General features: G+C 43.9%; 1 protein-coding gene across 2 annotated transcripts in view; it reads right to left on the bottom strand.

Annotated features, from left to right (window-relative positions):
* The window catches only part of cntnap2a (contactin associated protein 2a), a 359,439-nt gene that overhangs the window by 202,399 nt on the left and 139,652 nt on the right, over positions 1–17,388 (bottom strand). For both annotated transcript variants that reach the window (XM_042068353.1, XM_042068355.1), the window contains exons 4-7: positions 10,606–10,753; positions 6,659–6,862; positions 5,407–5,591; positions 2,910–3,053 (exon numbers count right to left, since the gene is read on the bottom strand). In XM_042068353.1, the coding sequence (XP_041924287.1) occupies positions 2,910–3,053; positions 5,407–5,591; positions 6,659–6,862; positions 10,606–10,753 (681 nt within the window). The remainder of the gene's footprint in view (positions 1–2,909; positions 3,054–5,406; positions 5,592–6,658; positions 6,863–10,605; positions 10,754–17,388) is intronic.

Below are 17,388 nucleotides of genomic sequence, written 5' to 3'. Positions count from 1 at the left end.
AATCCATGCTTTTGTCACCTCAAGGATAGACAATGATATACGCTGGCTGCAATAACACCTGTCTAAAGAGCTTACAGCTTATACAAAATGCAGCTGCTCGCACACTCACTAGGACCAAAAAATATGAACATATTTCCCCCATCCTAGCATTTTTACGCTGGCTACCTGTTAAAAGTCGCATTGACTTCAAAATATTCTAACATACTTCTAACATACAAAGCCATAAATGGCCAGACACCTGAATATATTAAAGATCTCCTAGTCCCATGCAACCCACCTAGACCACTACGATCACAGAATACTGGACTAATCCCAAGAATCTCAACTCTCACTCAGCCTATTCTCACTATGGTATAACACAATTGGTACCATAGTACCAATGATATACTTACTAACATTAACCATTTTGATTTATATTAATACTAACACACTCTATCCACTCTACTCAATCTCTCTATCTTCCACTTGTGAGGTAGGTAGGTAGGTAAGTAGATAGATAGATAGATAGATAGATAGATACTTTATTGATCCCCAAGGGGAAATTCAAGATATATTCAAGGTGTACCATTACCAGTCATCATCTCACTCATCTCACCTGAAGTCCCATCCCTACGACTGCCCTGTCATCGCCTATTAGAGATGCGCGGTTCGCGGTTACAGCCACGGACTCCGCGGTTAAACCGCGGATCGGGCGGATGACGTGAAGAAATATAATATTTTAATTAAATTCGGGCGGGTGGCGGTTGAACCAATCAAACGCATCACCCATATAAATTAAAACAACCAGCGGATGGCGGGCGGGTGCGGTTTTGAAAATTGGTCAAAAAACGTTGGTGCGGATGGATGATTTTTGCTATACGGTTACGGTTGAAATAATAGCCCATCCGCGCATCTCTATCGCCTATTGCTGTCCCCCTGCCCGGCCTAACGACCCACTACTTGCCCTATGATCACAACTCCTATTCCCCCTGGACAATTCATTTACTACAGTACACTGGACTATTTGAACTTTCTGACACTAAATAGGATTCATGCATTATCATACTGGATATGTAACCATCCCACCTCTTTGTAACATACACCTCAGGTGGCTTTAAACACCATGCTCTATTCTTTACACCTAACTAACTTATTCATTTATCATGTAAACAGACCTTACTGTCCTGTACTGACCCTAGGCAGATGGATCAGGCCCTTGAGTCGTGGATCTGCTCGAGGTTTCTTCCTATACAGTACGTATCTCCAATTCTAGGGAGTTTTTCCTCGCCCCTGTTAATGGGCCTTCTCTGGTTGTTTAAGACTCTGTAAAGCGCCATGAGACATGATCAATGTTTTGGAGCTCTATAAGTGATATTAAATTGAAATTGTATTATATGATTTTATGCAATGTCTTTTTTATTACAGTGCATTATTTACAATACATAGAGAATTATATGATTTTATATGTTTAGCAGGAGGTTTATCATAAATGTTCCTGATTCTCAACACTGCAGTATCAGGGAATATTTGACTTGGCCATCGAAGAAAATATAGAAGAGTACACTTTTATTTGGCCATCGAAGAACATATGTAATTTCACCAGGTGTTGAGACAGGTAAGCAGTCTCTTATTTCACCAGTGTTGAGACAGGTAAGCAGTCTCTTATTTCAGCTGTCCTGTGGAGTTGGTGTTTAGCAGGCTTTTAGAACTTTTGCCCGTGCATATCATTTCCTTTAGAACTTTCGCCCATGCATAGAATTTATTTTAGAACCTTTGCCCATGCATAGAATTTCCTTTAGAACTTTCACCCATGCATAGAATTTCCTTTAAAACTTTTGCCCATGCATAGACTTTCCTTTAGAACCTTTGCCAATGCATAGAATTTCCTTTAGAACTTTTGCTCTTGCATAGAATTTCCTTTCTGCATGGCGTTATGTGTACTTATACGGATGTTCAGGGCAAGATGTGTATGTATTTTAACACAGAAACTAATCTGCTTCATCTTCCCTTTAAGTCAGGCGGCTTTTGAAATTTGATTTCTTGGGAAATCAAACAGTGAACAGAACAGAGTACAGCATGAAAGCAAGGAGACATTCTCTTACAGACTACAAACACCTATAGGCATGCTAACACTTCTAACAGACTACAAACACCTATAGACATGCTAACACTTCTTACAGACTAAAAACACCTATAGGCATGCTAACACTTCAATATTAAACACCTATAGGCATGCTAACACTTCTTACAGACTACAAACACCTATAGGCATGCTAACACTTCTTACAGACTAAAACACCTTTAGGCATGCTAGCACTTCAATGTTTGCAATATTAAACACATACCCTGAAGAACAGAGATAATTAAAACGTTTTGTGTTTGATTATGTATTGATGACATGGTGAGATATAACATTCTATATACTCTTAATATGTAGCAGCATCATATAAAACCTCTCACAGAAATGTGTAACTAAGGACTGTGAGCATTTGACATAGCTTACAATGATGCAATGACGCAATTCAAATCAAGTGTATAGAAAAAGCTTCCCTACAGTATATGCTGTACAGGCCTAACACATCTGGTTTATGGTGATTTCCTTCTAACGTACAGTATGTGCAAACTTCAGCCTTGCTTACCCCGAGGAGACAAGGACACTGCTTTGTTATATCTGTCTGTCCTTGATGATCAGCTGCAGCCTGAGAGAAGTAAGCTCAGCAGAGGATGAATGGGGCCACTATATACGCTCCGTAGTCTTGGCAGGCTTCATTACTTCATTCATGTCTGCTTCTCAACAATTCCAATGAAACTGTGTTTCTTTGTGAGGTTTACAGTAAATTGATTTGGGGCATGATGTATGTGTTAAAAAAAGAATGACGAGGAAATGGAGATGGAGAAGTAAGAGAGCAGGAGAAACAAACCGGACTCACAAAGCTGGACACGTCCAGTTTCTTCCTCCTGGCAAGGTCGGTGATGTTCTCGCCGTTGTAGTTGATGCTCTCCATGCAGCCTTTGAAGTTCTTCCCACCGCCGGTGATGGGCTTGCCAGAGTAGGGCATGCCGCCGAAACTCAGCTGCAGACAGGAGAGCACAGGATACAAGGATACAAGGAAGTTTATTGTCACATGCATATAGTTAGTGGAAGTAAGAAATGCAGTGAAATTATGTCTGGTGTCAGCCTATTTGTGCATTTATGGGGGGGGGGGTAAAAAGTGCAGTAGAAGAGGGGTTTAGTAGATTAAGTGGCAAGGGCTGCATAAGAAAGGTGGGGGAGGATTGGGATTGGGATTGGGGGGACACCAACAAGGAGCACCCAAAAGCAACAGGGGCAAGGAAAAACTCCCTTACCAAGGAAGAAACCTTGGGCAGATCCACGGCTCAAGGGGCTAACCCAACTGCCAGGGGTCTTGGTGTGTGTGTTGACAATGTGCTATGTATCGGGGGGCGGGGTGTATGTTGGGGATGTGTGTTGGAGAGGCTTCCTGATGAAATAATGTGCTGTGTATGTAGGGGAGGGAGGGGGGGGCAGTGTACTGCTAGTATGGTGAAGGGACTTACTATTGCAAGCAGAGTACTGTATGTATGATGTATGTGGGTGATGACAATGAATATGTGTGTGTGGGCGGGAGGGGAGTGGATCAATGACTGTGTGTGTGTGTGTGTGTGTGTAGTGTGTGTGTGGGTAGGTGGGGGCAGTGTGCTGTAAGTATGTAGAGGATGTGTGTTGGAGAAGATCCTGAAGACAATGTGCTGTGTATGTAGGGAGGGGGGGGGGGCAGTGTGCAGCAAGTATGTAGAGGAGGCTTGGAGCAGAAAGGCTAGGCAATCAAGGACATGGGTAAATAGATGGAGGAGAAATCAAAAATAATAAATATAAAAATATATATATTTTTATAATAATAAAATATAATAATAAAATAAAAAGTTCTATAGAGATGTGCAAAAGTTGGAGAAAGTCAGTTGGGAAATGTTTGAGAGTGCTGAGGAGTGAATGTCTGCAAAGTCAGTATAGTGTGAGTTCAGAGTTCGGATGGCCTGGGGATAAAAACTTCTCCTGAGTCTCCTGAGTCCTGATTTCAGCGGTAGGAATAATCCATTGTTAGGATGAGAAGAGTCCTTCAGAATCTTTTGGGCTCTTAGGAGTACTCTTCTGGAATAGATATCTTGTAGGAGCACCACATCTCGTCAAATGCACTGGACAATGCTTTAATATTCCTTCAGTGACCTTTGTAAACGATTATTCAAACAGCCCCTAGGTCTATCTCTATGTGTGTGTCTGCATCTCTGGATGTTGCGCCTAGATGTCTGTCTGTCTGTCCCTTGTTATGAACTCAGGCTAGCCTCAAAGTATCAGGTTTGAAATTCCACAGCACAGAATGCAGAAGACTGACTGAAGACAGAGTTTCTGCAGACATACCATGAATCCAAAGACATCACCACATCAGTATTTAAACATCCACTTGAACTATCAAAATGCATCTAACAAAGTCAATGAGCTTGTTGTTTGGCTAAAGTGGTTCCAGGTTCAGAGGCAGTGCAGATAAGTGGTTCAAAAGTGGAACTCTGATGGACCTATTTATAGACCAATCAGATCAACAGATGGAGTTGAACTGGGCTCCATTAATCTTTGACCACATTAGTGCATTACTCTCTCAGAGTATTTAATGGTGAGCTTAGTTATGATGCATCAACATCGTTTCCTTTTCACTCCACCTTCTGCAGCCTCTTCAAAGCCCAACTCTCTTACTACGCGTCCTGGCAAAATAAACCATTTGTATTCATTTCAGCGGCTTGATCATGTTAACGTCCCACAAGAAATGACTGCAAAGGATTAGACAGGGTTAGGAGGGAGATGTTATTTCCGTGGTATCAACACATGCGGTCATGGGACACAATCCCAAGTGTTTCACAGTTAATTGTGACAGAAAATCTTGCATGGGAACAATGACTCTGGGAATAGAGCCGTGACTTGTATAGGCTTAGTCTAATACTTTACAATGACCCCTGTCTTGTTTCTAAAAGTTGAGAACTAATTAAAGACCTCATTTGGAGCTGAAAGAGGGGTGGATAATATAGTTCATATGGTGACTGTATATGGACATGCTACAATGATGGCATAACTGGGAAATATTATTTTACTCACAATAGTATTTCATTTCCTAACGTGGAATGTAGCAAAATGTAGTGCAAGGAATACAAATACAAATAGAATAGCATGATTAGAAAAGGCAACGTTATGCTTCACTTGGTCAGTATTCATCAAATGGTTGTTTTTCTCCTTGTTTTCTCAGTCGGGTTTTTATTTTGGTGTTATGGGATCTCTGCCCACAGTCAGTGTTCTGTCAGTCAGAGTGTGTGTTTGCGAAGCTAGCCGGAGGTCGTGTTTGACAGCAGCGCGGCCTTACACCTCCCAAGAGCACTTTTTACCTCGTAGTCCAGGTCGAGGTGGTCAAACTCCCCGTTGGTGCGGAAGTGTTGCGTATGCTGGTCCAGTGTGAAATTCACATTCCTCCGGTAGCGCTCAATCACCACAGAGTGCCAGTGGTGGTCGTCCAGGAGACTCCCACTCGTCACCGACGTGTGTCCAAGGATCGAGCCGTACTGATTGCTACCTGTTGTCCAGACAGTGCAATAACAAGGAGTTATTGCCTCGCCACCTCAGAGAGCTAAAGGAGAATTGTAATGTTGATGTGTGGCAAGCTCTCCCTAGTGAAAACAAATGAAAAGTGTGAAATTCATATTTTAGCAGTACAAGTCGGATGTGTCCAGAAAATGGGCAAAATATTTATATTTTTCCTCAATGAAATAGACGGCCTTCATATCATTAAAAAACAATATATATAATAGTGGATATGACACTTGCTTGTGGCAAGGTAGCTTTGGCACACTAGGATATATTCAGGTGAGGCTGAGCATTACCCTCTGAAACTCTGGCTTTGCTTTCATGTTTATCCACACACACACACACACACACACACACACACACACACACACACACACACACACACACACACACAGTAGTTCATCAGGAAAATAAGGTTATGTGCGGTTACTGATGATCAACCCAACCTTCACTATTATCTCTTGAGAAATTCATACCACCCGACACACCGACCCCACAACACACCGTGACCCTCCCAAACCCCCCCAACTGCCACACCGACCCCACAACACATCGTGACCCCCCCCAAACACCCCCAACAGCCTCCGGGGGACTCAGGAAGAACATATCAGCCCAGCCCATCATCCCTTCCCTGACAGCCCTGCTTGACATGGCCAGTAATGGTGTGTGTGTGTGTGTGTGTGTGTGTGTGTGTGTGCTTGTGTGTGTGCGTGCGTGCTCGTGCGTGTGTGCGTATGTGTATTTGAGAGCATGTGTGTGTGTGTGTGTGTGAGTGTGTGTGTGCGTGCGTGCGCGTGCGTGTGTGTGTGTGTGTGCTTGTGTGTGTGCGTGCGTGCGTGTGTGTGAGAGCATGTGTGTGTGTGTGTGTGCGTGTGTGTGTGAGTGTATTTGAGAGCATGTGTGTGTGTGTGTGTGTGTGTGTGTGAGTGTATTTGAGAGCATGTGTGTGTGTGTGTGTGTGTGTGTGTGTGCTTGTGTGTGTGTGTGCGTGCGTGCGTGCGTGCGTGCGTGCGTGCGTGCGTGTGTGTAGATGGCCCTGGAGGGAGTCCGGCTGACCCAGGTTTATCTGCAGCAGCAGTCTGGCCCTCCGCAGCTCCAGGGTGATGTAGTCTCCCTGCTGCCCCTCGCCGTGCAGGATAACGCCCTCACTCTCCGACGTCTTGAACTTCAGGGAGATCACGTCCTTCAGGATCTTCATCTTCTTCATCTTGAAGCGGTATGAGATCACCCCCTGGCCGTCAAAGTTAATCACATCCGACCCTGAGGAAGAGAGGACGCAGCAGGGAATGAGAGAGAGAGAGAGAGAGAGAGAGAGAGAGAGAGAGAGAGAGAGAGAGAGAGAGAGAGAGAGAGAGAGAGAGAGAGAGAAGAGGAAGAAGATGACGCAGCAGTGGGCTGAGAGGTCGAGGAGACACGGGGGGGGGGGGGGGGGGGTTGGGTGGTGCAGTTGATGTGGGGCTCACAGGCGATTGGGTGTCATGCCCATTTTAGGTAAATGATGAGTTGAGTGACTGGGCGCAAGATTGCTCTCTGTAAAGTGTGGTTCAATTCCCAGATAAACTGCAGCTGGAGGGCCTTGATAAACTGCAGTGTGGCGGATGGAAATTGCAGCCCATGCCCACCTGCTGACAAAGCCCTCTTGCTTGCAGGGTGGCAGACGAATGTTGACCCCTGTCTCAGCACTGATTGATACGTGTAGGCTAAGCCTTATGTTCACATAAAAGTTTTATAGCCTCTTTATACCCTGGCCCTCAATTTAGTCCTGTGGTGTTGGTATCAGTATGGTGTTAAGTTCAAGGTCAGAATTCACATTTTGATAATCTGAACATTATAGCTGTTTTGAAGCAATAAAATATCATGAATCTGTTAGTATATAACAATAAATCTCATCTCATCACATCTTCTGATTTAGATGACAAAGAATAAAGTGGCTGCTGTGGAAGGCCTAATAAAAATAGAAAATGGTGATTAGGTATACAACACACACCATGAAAGAACAAAACATTGACGTTGTGGCTAGGGCTTTCTGAGGGGCATTTCACAAAACCTAGATAAGGGATTAAGCTGGGATTTTTTGGTTATCCTGGATGATTTTAGCCTTGACTTGGTTTCACAAAAGAGATGGCACATAAGTTACCATGGGGATTTATTCTCTGCAGCCAAGCTAAGTTAATTCTAATGGTAATTATCAAAACCCTTATCAAAACCCTTCACATGGTGAAATTTTACCAACTTATGATTCTGATACCATCCTAGCAACATCCAAGATTTTGGGAGGATGGTATCCAGGATTTTATTAGGGGACAGTGTCCAGAATGTTGGTATCAGAATGTTAAGTTGGTGAAATTTCACCAGAGAGGGTTGAAAGATTTTCGTAGATCGTATCACATATGCCAATCAAACCAGGGAATCCAAATTCAAGTAAAGTTTTTTTTTTTCTATAGAGGGCTGACTCAAAATGTCAATATACTACTCAGGAGAAAAGATTAATATGTTTCCACAAATAGCAGAAGGAACCAGCAACATTGACTGTTGTCAACTTCATTAACCCCAAGCTCATAAAAAAGTTCTGTGCAATATCAAATGTAAATAATAATAAAAAATCTTGTTTTGTGTTTGATTTCTTCTATCTTTAGGTTTTAAATACCATCTCTGGAACATATTTCAAATAGCTGTCTATAAAGAACAGATAGTCCAAACTACTGAGAGGTTTTGCTAGTGCAATGTTCAGGCCTTCATTTCTTCTCAATCTAACACGACTAGCAAAAGCAGAGCAGTGGAACTGGCGAGGAGGTTCCCTGACACAGAGGGGTTAAGAGAAACAATTTCATTCCCAATCTGCAACCCAACGACAAATGACTCCTCTGATCATGTCGGACTGCATGGGGAACTAGGGGTGCAGGCAACATGCTCCCTTTGCAAATACACCCCCCACCCAGCCCCACACACACACACACACACACACACACACACACACTCACACACAGACACAGTCACTCCACACCCCCACTGTGCTGTGACGAGTATCTCCTTTAGTCGGATCAAAAGTGCGATCATCCATCCTCCCCGATCAACGAGGTCAGGGAGCATTTCCACGGAGTCCTGTCTCCCTGCGGCTTGTGCTCGCTTATCGCTCGCCCGGTGTTTCTCCTCCTTTTCATACTTTTACTCCACACACACACACACACACACCATATTTATGTATTTATTTATTTACTTGTTTATTCCCCCTCTGCAAGGACTCTTCAAGGACTTTCAGAGAGAGAAGAAAATGCAGTCTGAGAAGAAAGGAAAATGGAGTTTCTTTCCCTCTTATTTTTTTGCACTGATGAGATATGAGACAGACAGAGAAGAGAGAGACAGAGAAGAGAGAGAGAGAGAGAGAGAGACAGAGAGTTGAGGCTTTATTTTTTCTATTTTTGAATCCAGTTGTTGACAGCAGTCCATCTTTATCAATGTCACAGATCGGCTGTATGTGGAGAATTGTGAGGGCCTTTCCATGGCCTTCTGAATAGGGATGAGGCGCTCCCTCACGACAAGAAAATTATCGCCAACATCCCTGGGCTCTCCCGAGCAGGAAGACAGGAATGATACGAATCACAGACATGCACGCAGGTTCCATCCATATCTGTCATACAACGCAAACATTTGAAAATAGTCACAAGTCAGTTTTGTTCACCTGCTTGCTTTCTCAAGAGTCGACGCTAGAAGTGGTGTTCATCGCTGCAATATTGCTTTTCGGTACATGTCTGAAAAGAAATGTATTGCAGGCCTGCTTTGATGTAAACAGAAAGATGCTTCAGGGAAACACCAAACCGACATTTGTAAAACTCTATGCGATAGCACGCGAGCTATCTGAAAGCACATCTCGCCTTCCACATTGGTCAGGCTGTGATAAGAAGGGAATCTATACGATGGAAAATTGCATTACTGTGGAGAGAAGATCCCACATGCCACTCATATGCCTAATTTATGCTACACTTAATTGAAATTTGTTATCAAAATGGATTTAACAACACTTAATAAGATGAGTGTGATGGATTTGTCAAGGTTCCACTCCCTTAGTGAAAGCAGGGTGTGTTGTCGCTTCTTGTATGCAATTTCATCTTAATTAATCTCTCTGAGGAAATGTTTGGGAACGGATATGAGCCCAGATGTAATCTCAAATGAAATAAATGTGACCCTGACACACAGCTAACCTTCTAAATGTCATTTATATTCACATGGAGACCAAGTCACTTTTTGTGCCTCCACAAAGCCTACAAGTTTTCATATCAGTAGTACTATCCTCTATATTTTAGTGATAATTTGCACTGAGCTGAGCTTTGGAATTGAGATAAACTGTGGTCTCACATCTGCTCAAAGAAATTAGAATTATAACATTGCAGTCGTTCAATTTCAAAGATGAGTGTGAAAGAGCTTCCATCTCAAACACAAACTTGATTATTTTTGAACAGATGTCAGTCACTCACATAAAGGCAAACTCTCTCCCTCCTCTCCCCCCTCAGCTACATAACATCCTGGACATTGGACCCACAATGGCCGCCTGCACTACTCCACTTGCACACTTGTACACTTTACAACTTGTTGTTGTTGTCCTGAAAACACAACACTTCTGCTGCTCTTACATAACTTGCACCACTATGCCACTTTCTTTCTTACTTAGGTCAAACAGAACTACCCAAGCCTTTTATTGGCCTGACTTTGCACTAGTATTTTATTGACTGTCTATGCACAATTTCAACCAAATTTTGCTGCTCTTATTTTTTTCATTATTATATGTGCCCTCTTATTTACTTATTTACTTACTTTTTTGTTTACTTGAATGTTATGTTTGTCTGTGGACTTAAATTGGTAAAATATGTCTTGTCTTCACCGTGGGATAGTGAGAAACGTAATTTCGATCTCTTTGTATGTCTGGAACATGTGAAGAAATTGACAATAAAGCTGACTTTGACTTTGACTTTGATATGCTCTGCCTGGGAGATTCGTAGGCTACTCACAGTAAGCACAGCCGTAGATCTCGATCCGCAGGCCGATGCGTCCCTCTGTGCTCCAGTCCAGGGGCACGAAGCGGACGAAGCGAGCCACGATGGCGTGCTGCAGATCATGGCGGACCACACTCTCTGTATTGGAGTTTCCCGTGAATGCCTAGAAAAAGAAAATGGTGATCGTATTGCTGCCCATCGCATACACAGATATCGATCAACTCTGAGTCTAAAATACAGTATCTCACTCCCAATCACTGCCCTTCTGCTGTTTTGTGGCAGTACTTTGCTGAAATTTTAACTGTACTTCCTTTTTCATAAACATACAGTTATTGTAAGCAATATTTTGCACAATACTTAGGGCAAATTGTGTTTACATCGGGATGGCTGTCACTGAAAAGAAGTGCTTGTCTCTGTGAGTCCCTTGGGCTCTGTAATCAGCAATTATAAACTTCAGCTTGGCGAGACCAATCAGGGAACGTCCTCAGAGACAGCCATCTCTGCCACTCTATTAGCATGCATGTGACCAGCACGCTGAAGGGAGAAGGGAGGGACAAACTCCTCTGATGGCTCCTGATTGAAGATAGCAAGAACTGCTAGCACTGCTTACAGTTACTTTAAACACACACACACACACACACTTACACTCCTGCCCGGCTTCATGAAGTAAAAATCCATAAATCCGAGCCCCTTCTTTGCCAGACAACCCAATCTCCCATCTCACACACACACACACACACACTCACACACATACACACGCTCCCATCACTGCCTTATCTGTTTCCCTTTCTCCTCTTCTCTTCCACCAAAAGTCAACACTCGGATTCCCTCTGTGTGTGAAGCTCAAGTAGGGCACATGCAGGGGTGTAGTAGAGTCCAGTGCTCCTCTGAAGCCGCTGGGCACCCGGACCAAAGGGGGACGTAAGAAGAGGCCAGATGCTGAGATCAGTCCGCCGATCCCTAGCCCACGGGGCCGAGCCGGTCACTCGTCAAGCGCGGGGGGGGGGGGGATTGCTTTCTTCCCACTTCACTCAGCAGTGTGGAGGGGGCCGAGGGAGCGAGGCGAGGAGGTGTGTGGTGTGTGGCATGGCAGATAAGCAGTGCTTTGGAGACCAAAACCATGCGGATTACAGCCACGGTAAGCAAACGACTGGGGAAGGAGTCGCACCTTCTACGATAACCTGGGAGCTTTTTTGAAGGGGAACAATCGCTAGCGTGAGCTCCTCTGTGTGGGCCGAGTGTTTGCCCAACAGCTTACTGCGAGGGCCTCGGTGGTCAGTAGCTTGGGACCATCAGACCATTTCCCCTGCTTTGACATGATGACCTTTTAATAGATGTGTTTTTAGAGTGGTTGCCTTTGAGGAGCAGAAGGGAAAAAAGTCTTCATTAGGCTGACGGTTTCAGGTGACCGGTTTTGTATGGAACTACAGTTCCATAAAGAGTATATATATACGGTATTACCAACTTCATTTATTCCCCTTATACTCTCCCAGCTAAAAGGAAATTCCTTGTTCTTGACGAGTTATTGCTGCATTGTACTTCAACGCTGTTATCTCACGTCACTCTACCAACTGCTCTCCCATCACAACTCTGCATATGAGTTCCGTTCTAAGAAGTGGGGAGGAACTCAATTCTCTCTCTCTCTCGTCGCTCAAGCCCAGGCCTTAAACAGCAAGTGTGTAATTAGTTGGCCAAATGTGAACGCACCCTGAGGGCTTAGCTGTTAGTCATGTTGCTTAACAAATCACCTTGACAATTTAATACACAAAAGCTAAACTGAGATAGCAGCACTTCCATTAACTCAGTATAAGTTTAGGTGTCAAGTCAGCTGTAACTATCGGACGTTCCACCTTTATTGGTTTCCCATGGTTTAATTAATGCTATTGTCACTTCTGCGACAAGGCTTCAGGAGACTGCTGTGAGTCGCTTAATAGCTTTGGAAAGCCTCTGGGAATTCTGACTGCTTTAGAAGGTGAGCGTACCATATTGCCGTCTTAAACAAAACACCTCCAAAGTTCAAAGTCAAGGGAGAACAGAGACATCTCCAAATGCTAAGAATGACTAATTAAGCAATGATGGTGCCCATCAGAGACTGTAAATGCTAACGTGAGATCAGAGCTACTCAGAGTGAGACATTTGTCATTGAAAGTTCATACATAATGAGGATCTTTTCTCTTGAAAGCTCAAATTAATGTGGACTTCAATAACACTGAATCCTTTCCAGGCAGTCCTCCTCCAGGTCTAACAACACGGGAGTCCTTATGACAGATAAACAATAACATCTATTGATTTACATTATGCAGGCCGGTAGAAGAGTCTGCCAAGGACTTCCATTTTTTTCTCCTCCTCCTCAGTTAAAGCGAAAACAAGACAATGATCCCTGAGGATTTGAGATTCTGTCCGCCATGTCTGCGCGGCCAGAGAATAAAACGCCTGCTACAGCCCCTTCGTCACTCTAGTGAAAAATAAGTCTTCAGTATTTTCTGGCTTCACACAGATTTGAGTCGTGGAGAAATGAGCTGCCATCTTATTATCTACTGAAGATTATTGGTGAGCAAACCATAAAGGAAGACCGCATCGCCTTGGTGGACACTGACATGAAATTACTCCGAACAGCTGAAGCTGCTACAGATGTTTTCTGCATCTCATAGATTATATGCTGCTTTGCACATTTACAATTTCTGCTGCTACAGTAGATTTTGAAAGGAACCATATCAGAATGCAGATTTAGTTGACACTATGCCATCACTTGCTTCATGTCCAACATCCAGAATTATGCTTCTCTGCATAAACAGAATCTTTCTTTATGATCTTTCTTCACGATTTCCACCGTGACAATGACCATGTGTAATATGCAACAAGGAGGCCTATATCTACAGTTGTATAATTCAATAAGGTTTAAAGAATAAATGTAATTTCTTACAAGATCTTTACGACCAAGCCTTTATTACTTTCATCTGTCGCCATAGCTGAAGAAACACAGCTCCATAGGTAAACTCTGAATGCATATTTGTAAGGTAGAGGAACATAAAGCAATATCTATTTTAGGCTGTCCAGCGATGACACAAGCAGGCTTTTTTTTAATGGCATCTCTGCCCACTCATGGCCTTGAGTTTAAAAACAGTAGGCAGGAGACTGGGAGGACATATTACACTGCCAAGAGTATAAAAGCCAGAGCCTGGCCAGCTATTTAAGAGGCCGTTATCTTTGTAGGTACAGAGGCTGGCGCCGGCCTTCCCTTCCCCTTGCTGCGGGTCACTGATTAGGGGTGATACTGAGACAGCTTCTCCTTCACCCAGAGTGGCTTGTGCCTGGTGCTGGACGACAGTGTGGTGCGGACTGCACATGTGCGTGTGTGGTGAAGACAGCATGGTGTGAACTGCACATGTGTGTGTGTGTGGTGAAGACAGCGTGGTGCAGACTGCACATGTGTGTGTGTGTGGTGGAAGACAGCGTGGTGCGGACTGCACATGTGTGTGTGTGTGGTGGAAGACAGCGTGGTGCGGACTGCACATGTGTCTGTCTGACAGACACAGGGCTCCTCTGCTACCCTTCTCAGGTGCCTGCCAATAAACTCAGGAGGAGGTTTTGGGAGGCGGCTGTTACATTTTTTAACAATGGACTACACAGGGGTGTGGCTATTCAACACGCATACCAAATTCATAGAGACAGAGAGAGAGGGAGAGAGAGGGAGGGAGGGAGAGAGAGAGAGCTGTTGTACTGTTTGCTGAGAGCAACTTAAAATCACGACTTTTCAGAAAGAAAAAGGTAGAGGCCATTTCAAATGGCTGCAATATTTGGACCAGCAGAGAATGCATGTGACCAGACCTTACACAACACTGTAGCTGAGCTCATCAGTAACTTACACAACACTGTAGCTGAGCTCATCAGTAACTTACACAACACTGTAGCTGAGCTCATCAGTAACTTACACAACACAGTCTACTCGTCAGTAACTTACACAACACAGTCTACTCGTCAGTAACTTACACAACACAGTCTACTGTAAACTCATCAGTAACTTACACAACACAGTCTACTGATCAGTAACTTACACGACACAGTCTACTGATCAGTAATTTACACAACACAGTCTACTGATCAGTAACTTACACAACACAGTCTACTGTAAACTCATCAGTAACTTACACAACACAGTCTACTGATCAGTAATTTACACAACACAGTCTACTGATCAGTAACTTACACAACACAGTCTACTGTAAACTCATCAGTAACTTACACAACACAGTCTACTGTAAGCTCATCAGTAACTTACACAGTCTACTGCAGTTGAGCTGATCAGTAACTTTGTAGGAACTCTTTTGAGTGTCTCTAAATGAACTCAAACATCCCAGCGGGAATAAACACATGAACTGCTCATTTCCCTTTGATGGGCGTGCTATCTAATTAGGAGTTGAATCGTGGAATAGAGAAATAAAAGAAATGACTGGTGTTATCTAAAATGAAAATAAGTAATAACCACTTTCTTGAAGTGACAGACATTCCATCAGTGCGCTGTCTGCTGGAATATGAAAAGAGTTTAAGATAGTCTGTGTGAAAAATGCTCGGCCCGCCGTAAAAGACCGAGCCAGAATCCGACTAGTTCTGTGGGGGTGCAAATTGATTTCTTCAAAGCCCAAGCTAGGGGCCGCTTCAAAATCAAGAAGTGTTAAGATGTGTACCATTATCTTAGTGTTAACCCAGCGTGCCGTGAGCTAAAGTGACGTCTAACTCATTACAATAGTTGTACAGAAATCATTTTAACAACACTCATGCATTATTCAGAGTGATCCACCTTCTGACTTTCATACTGTAGCCCTCCCATCGGGATAGAGAGAGGGTCTTAATGTGAATTCAGACAGGAACATCAAATGCCTACAAGGACCATAGTAAAACACACACACACACACACACCTGACACAGACCCAGCTACAAAGAAAATATCCTCGGGGTCTCCACTGAACTCTCAGCAGGAGGAGTAACGTGGCACTTTGTGTTTGCATGCTTTCCCGCATTAATCACAGAAGAGGCGTTCTTTTCTCTTTTCGCCTGTGTGTGTGTGTGCGTGTGTGCGTGTGTGCGTGCGTGCGTGCGTGTCTGTGTGTGTGTGTACACACTCGCCGATGGCAAAGATATGAGGGAGAGACAAGGGACGTGCTATGAGGGTTGCAAGTAGCCCATCAAAATCACATTTTCAAGAAAGGAAGGTACTTCCAGTTGCCCACCTCCCCCTGCCAAAACAACTCCTCCACCTCCCCCTGCCAAAACAACTCCTCCACCTCCCCCTGCCAAAACAACTCCAGCCACATTTATGTGAAGGTGCCTCGGTGATAACAAAACAGGGAAGTATATTTCCTCACGATATCATTAAAAATCTACTGGCATAAAGCTTGTGGAAGACTAAACATACATACTACAGAAACAGGCTCCAATCGTGGTGCGTATGATACCTTACACAAGTACTGTCGGCAGGCAGCATCTGAATTGAAGGGAAATGTCAGGTCTCTAGGGGTTCCAACCCCGAGATTTCTTTAGTAATAAATTCAACATTAGTCACGATACCCACTCACCCAGTCACAGTGGGGGGCAACGCGCAGCAGATGGATCTGGCTGTTGATACGCACCCCTCCCTTCCAATCAAACAGGGATATACAGTATGTGCAGGATATTACGTTTGAGAGGGAGACCGAGAATATTCTACACTCCCCCTGCACTCGGCAGATAAGTATTCCGCCCACGGACACGTCGTGAGACACAGGTCACGAGCCGGAGACACCTGTCATCAGTCTAGCTTCCCCTGGTTTCAGTATGCCGTTTCTTTTCATCCTCCATATTCATTTCGTCCAAATGAACCCAGGAAACACACCACAATGGGATTTAATTAGTGCTGTATAGAGAAGCAACACACTGATGTTTCATCCTGTAGCATGTTAAATGATGTTTAAAATGTCTGAAAGTGGAACACTGAATTTCCATGTTTTTTGTTTCATGGAAATGTAAATGTGTAATCCAATTTCTTAGAGCACAGTTCTTTTCTTTTTCCTTCCTTATGCATGCAGGAATGATATGTGTGTGTGTGTGTGTGTGTGTGTGTGTGTGTGTGTGTGTGTTTGTGTGTTTGTGTGTGTGTGTGTGTGTGTGTGTGTGTGTGTGTGTGTGTGTGTGTGTCCAGCCCCATCAATGCAATAGAAAAGGGGGGGAATGTCCCCCTTAAGATGGCAGCAGTGGGAGAAGATAAACACGTTGCTGTTGCCACATGCTGTAGTCCACTCAAGGCAGCTTTAGCACGTAGTGTGGAGCAGGTCTCATCTGTGCAGCTCTCATCTGTGCAGGTCTCATCTGTGCAGCTCTCATCTGTGCAGGTCTCATCTGTGCAGGTTTAGCACGTAGTGTGGTACATAGCAGCTCTCATCTGTGCAGGTCTCATCTGTGCAGGTTTAGCACGTAGTGTGGTACATAGCAGCTCTCATCTGTGCAAGTCTCACCTGTGTCCTCAGTCATCTTACATAAAGCAATGATGAGATTGATCTACCTCTTGAGTACTCCAGTGGGAAACCACCGAATAGAGTAGCTATGATGCCAGTGGAAAAAGTCATTTTAGTGGACTATAGAGAGTCAAGACCTGTGGTTTGGTGTGACTATGCTGTGCAGAAAAAGCTGTGTTTGCATGAAATAGAAGGTGTCCCATTAAAGGGGAACTCCGGCCATTTTCAACACATAGAGACCATTAAAGGGGAACTCCGGCCATTTTCAACACATAGAGACCATTAAAGGGGACCTCCGGCCATTTTCAAC

Source organism: Alosa sapidissima, chromosome 17, assembly GCF_018492685.1.
Source record: "Alosa sapidissima isolate fAloSap1 chromosome 17, fAloSap1.pri, whole genome shotgun sequence".
NCBI lineage: Eukaryota > Metazoa > Chordata > Actinopteri > Clupeiformes > Clupeidae > Alosa > Alosa sapidissima.
The sequence above is the reverse complement of the archived record's forward strand: the minus strand, read 5'-3'. Positions and strand labels throughout refer to the sequence as shown.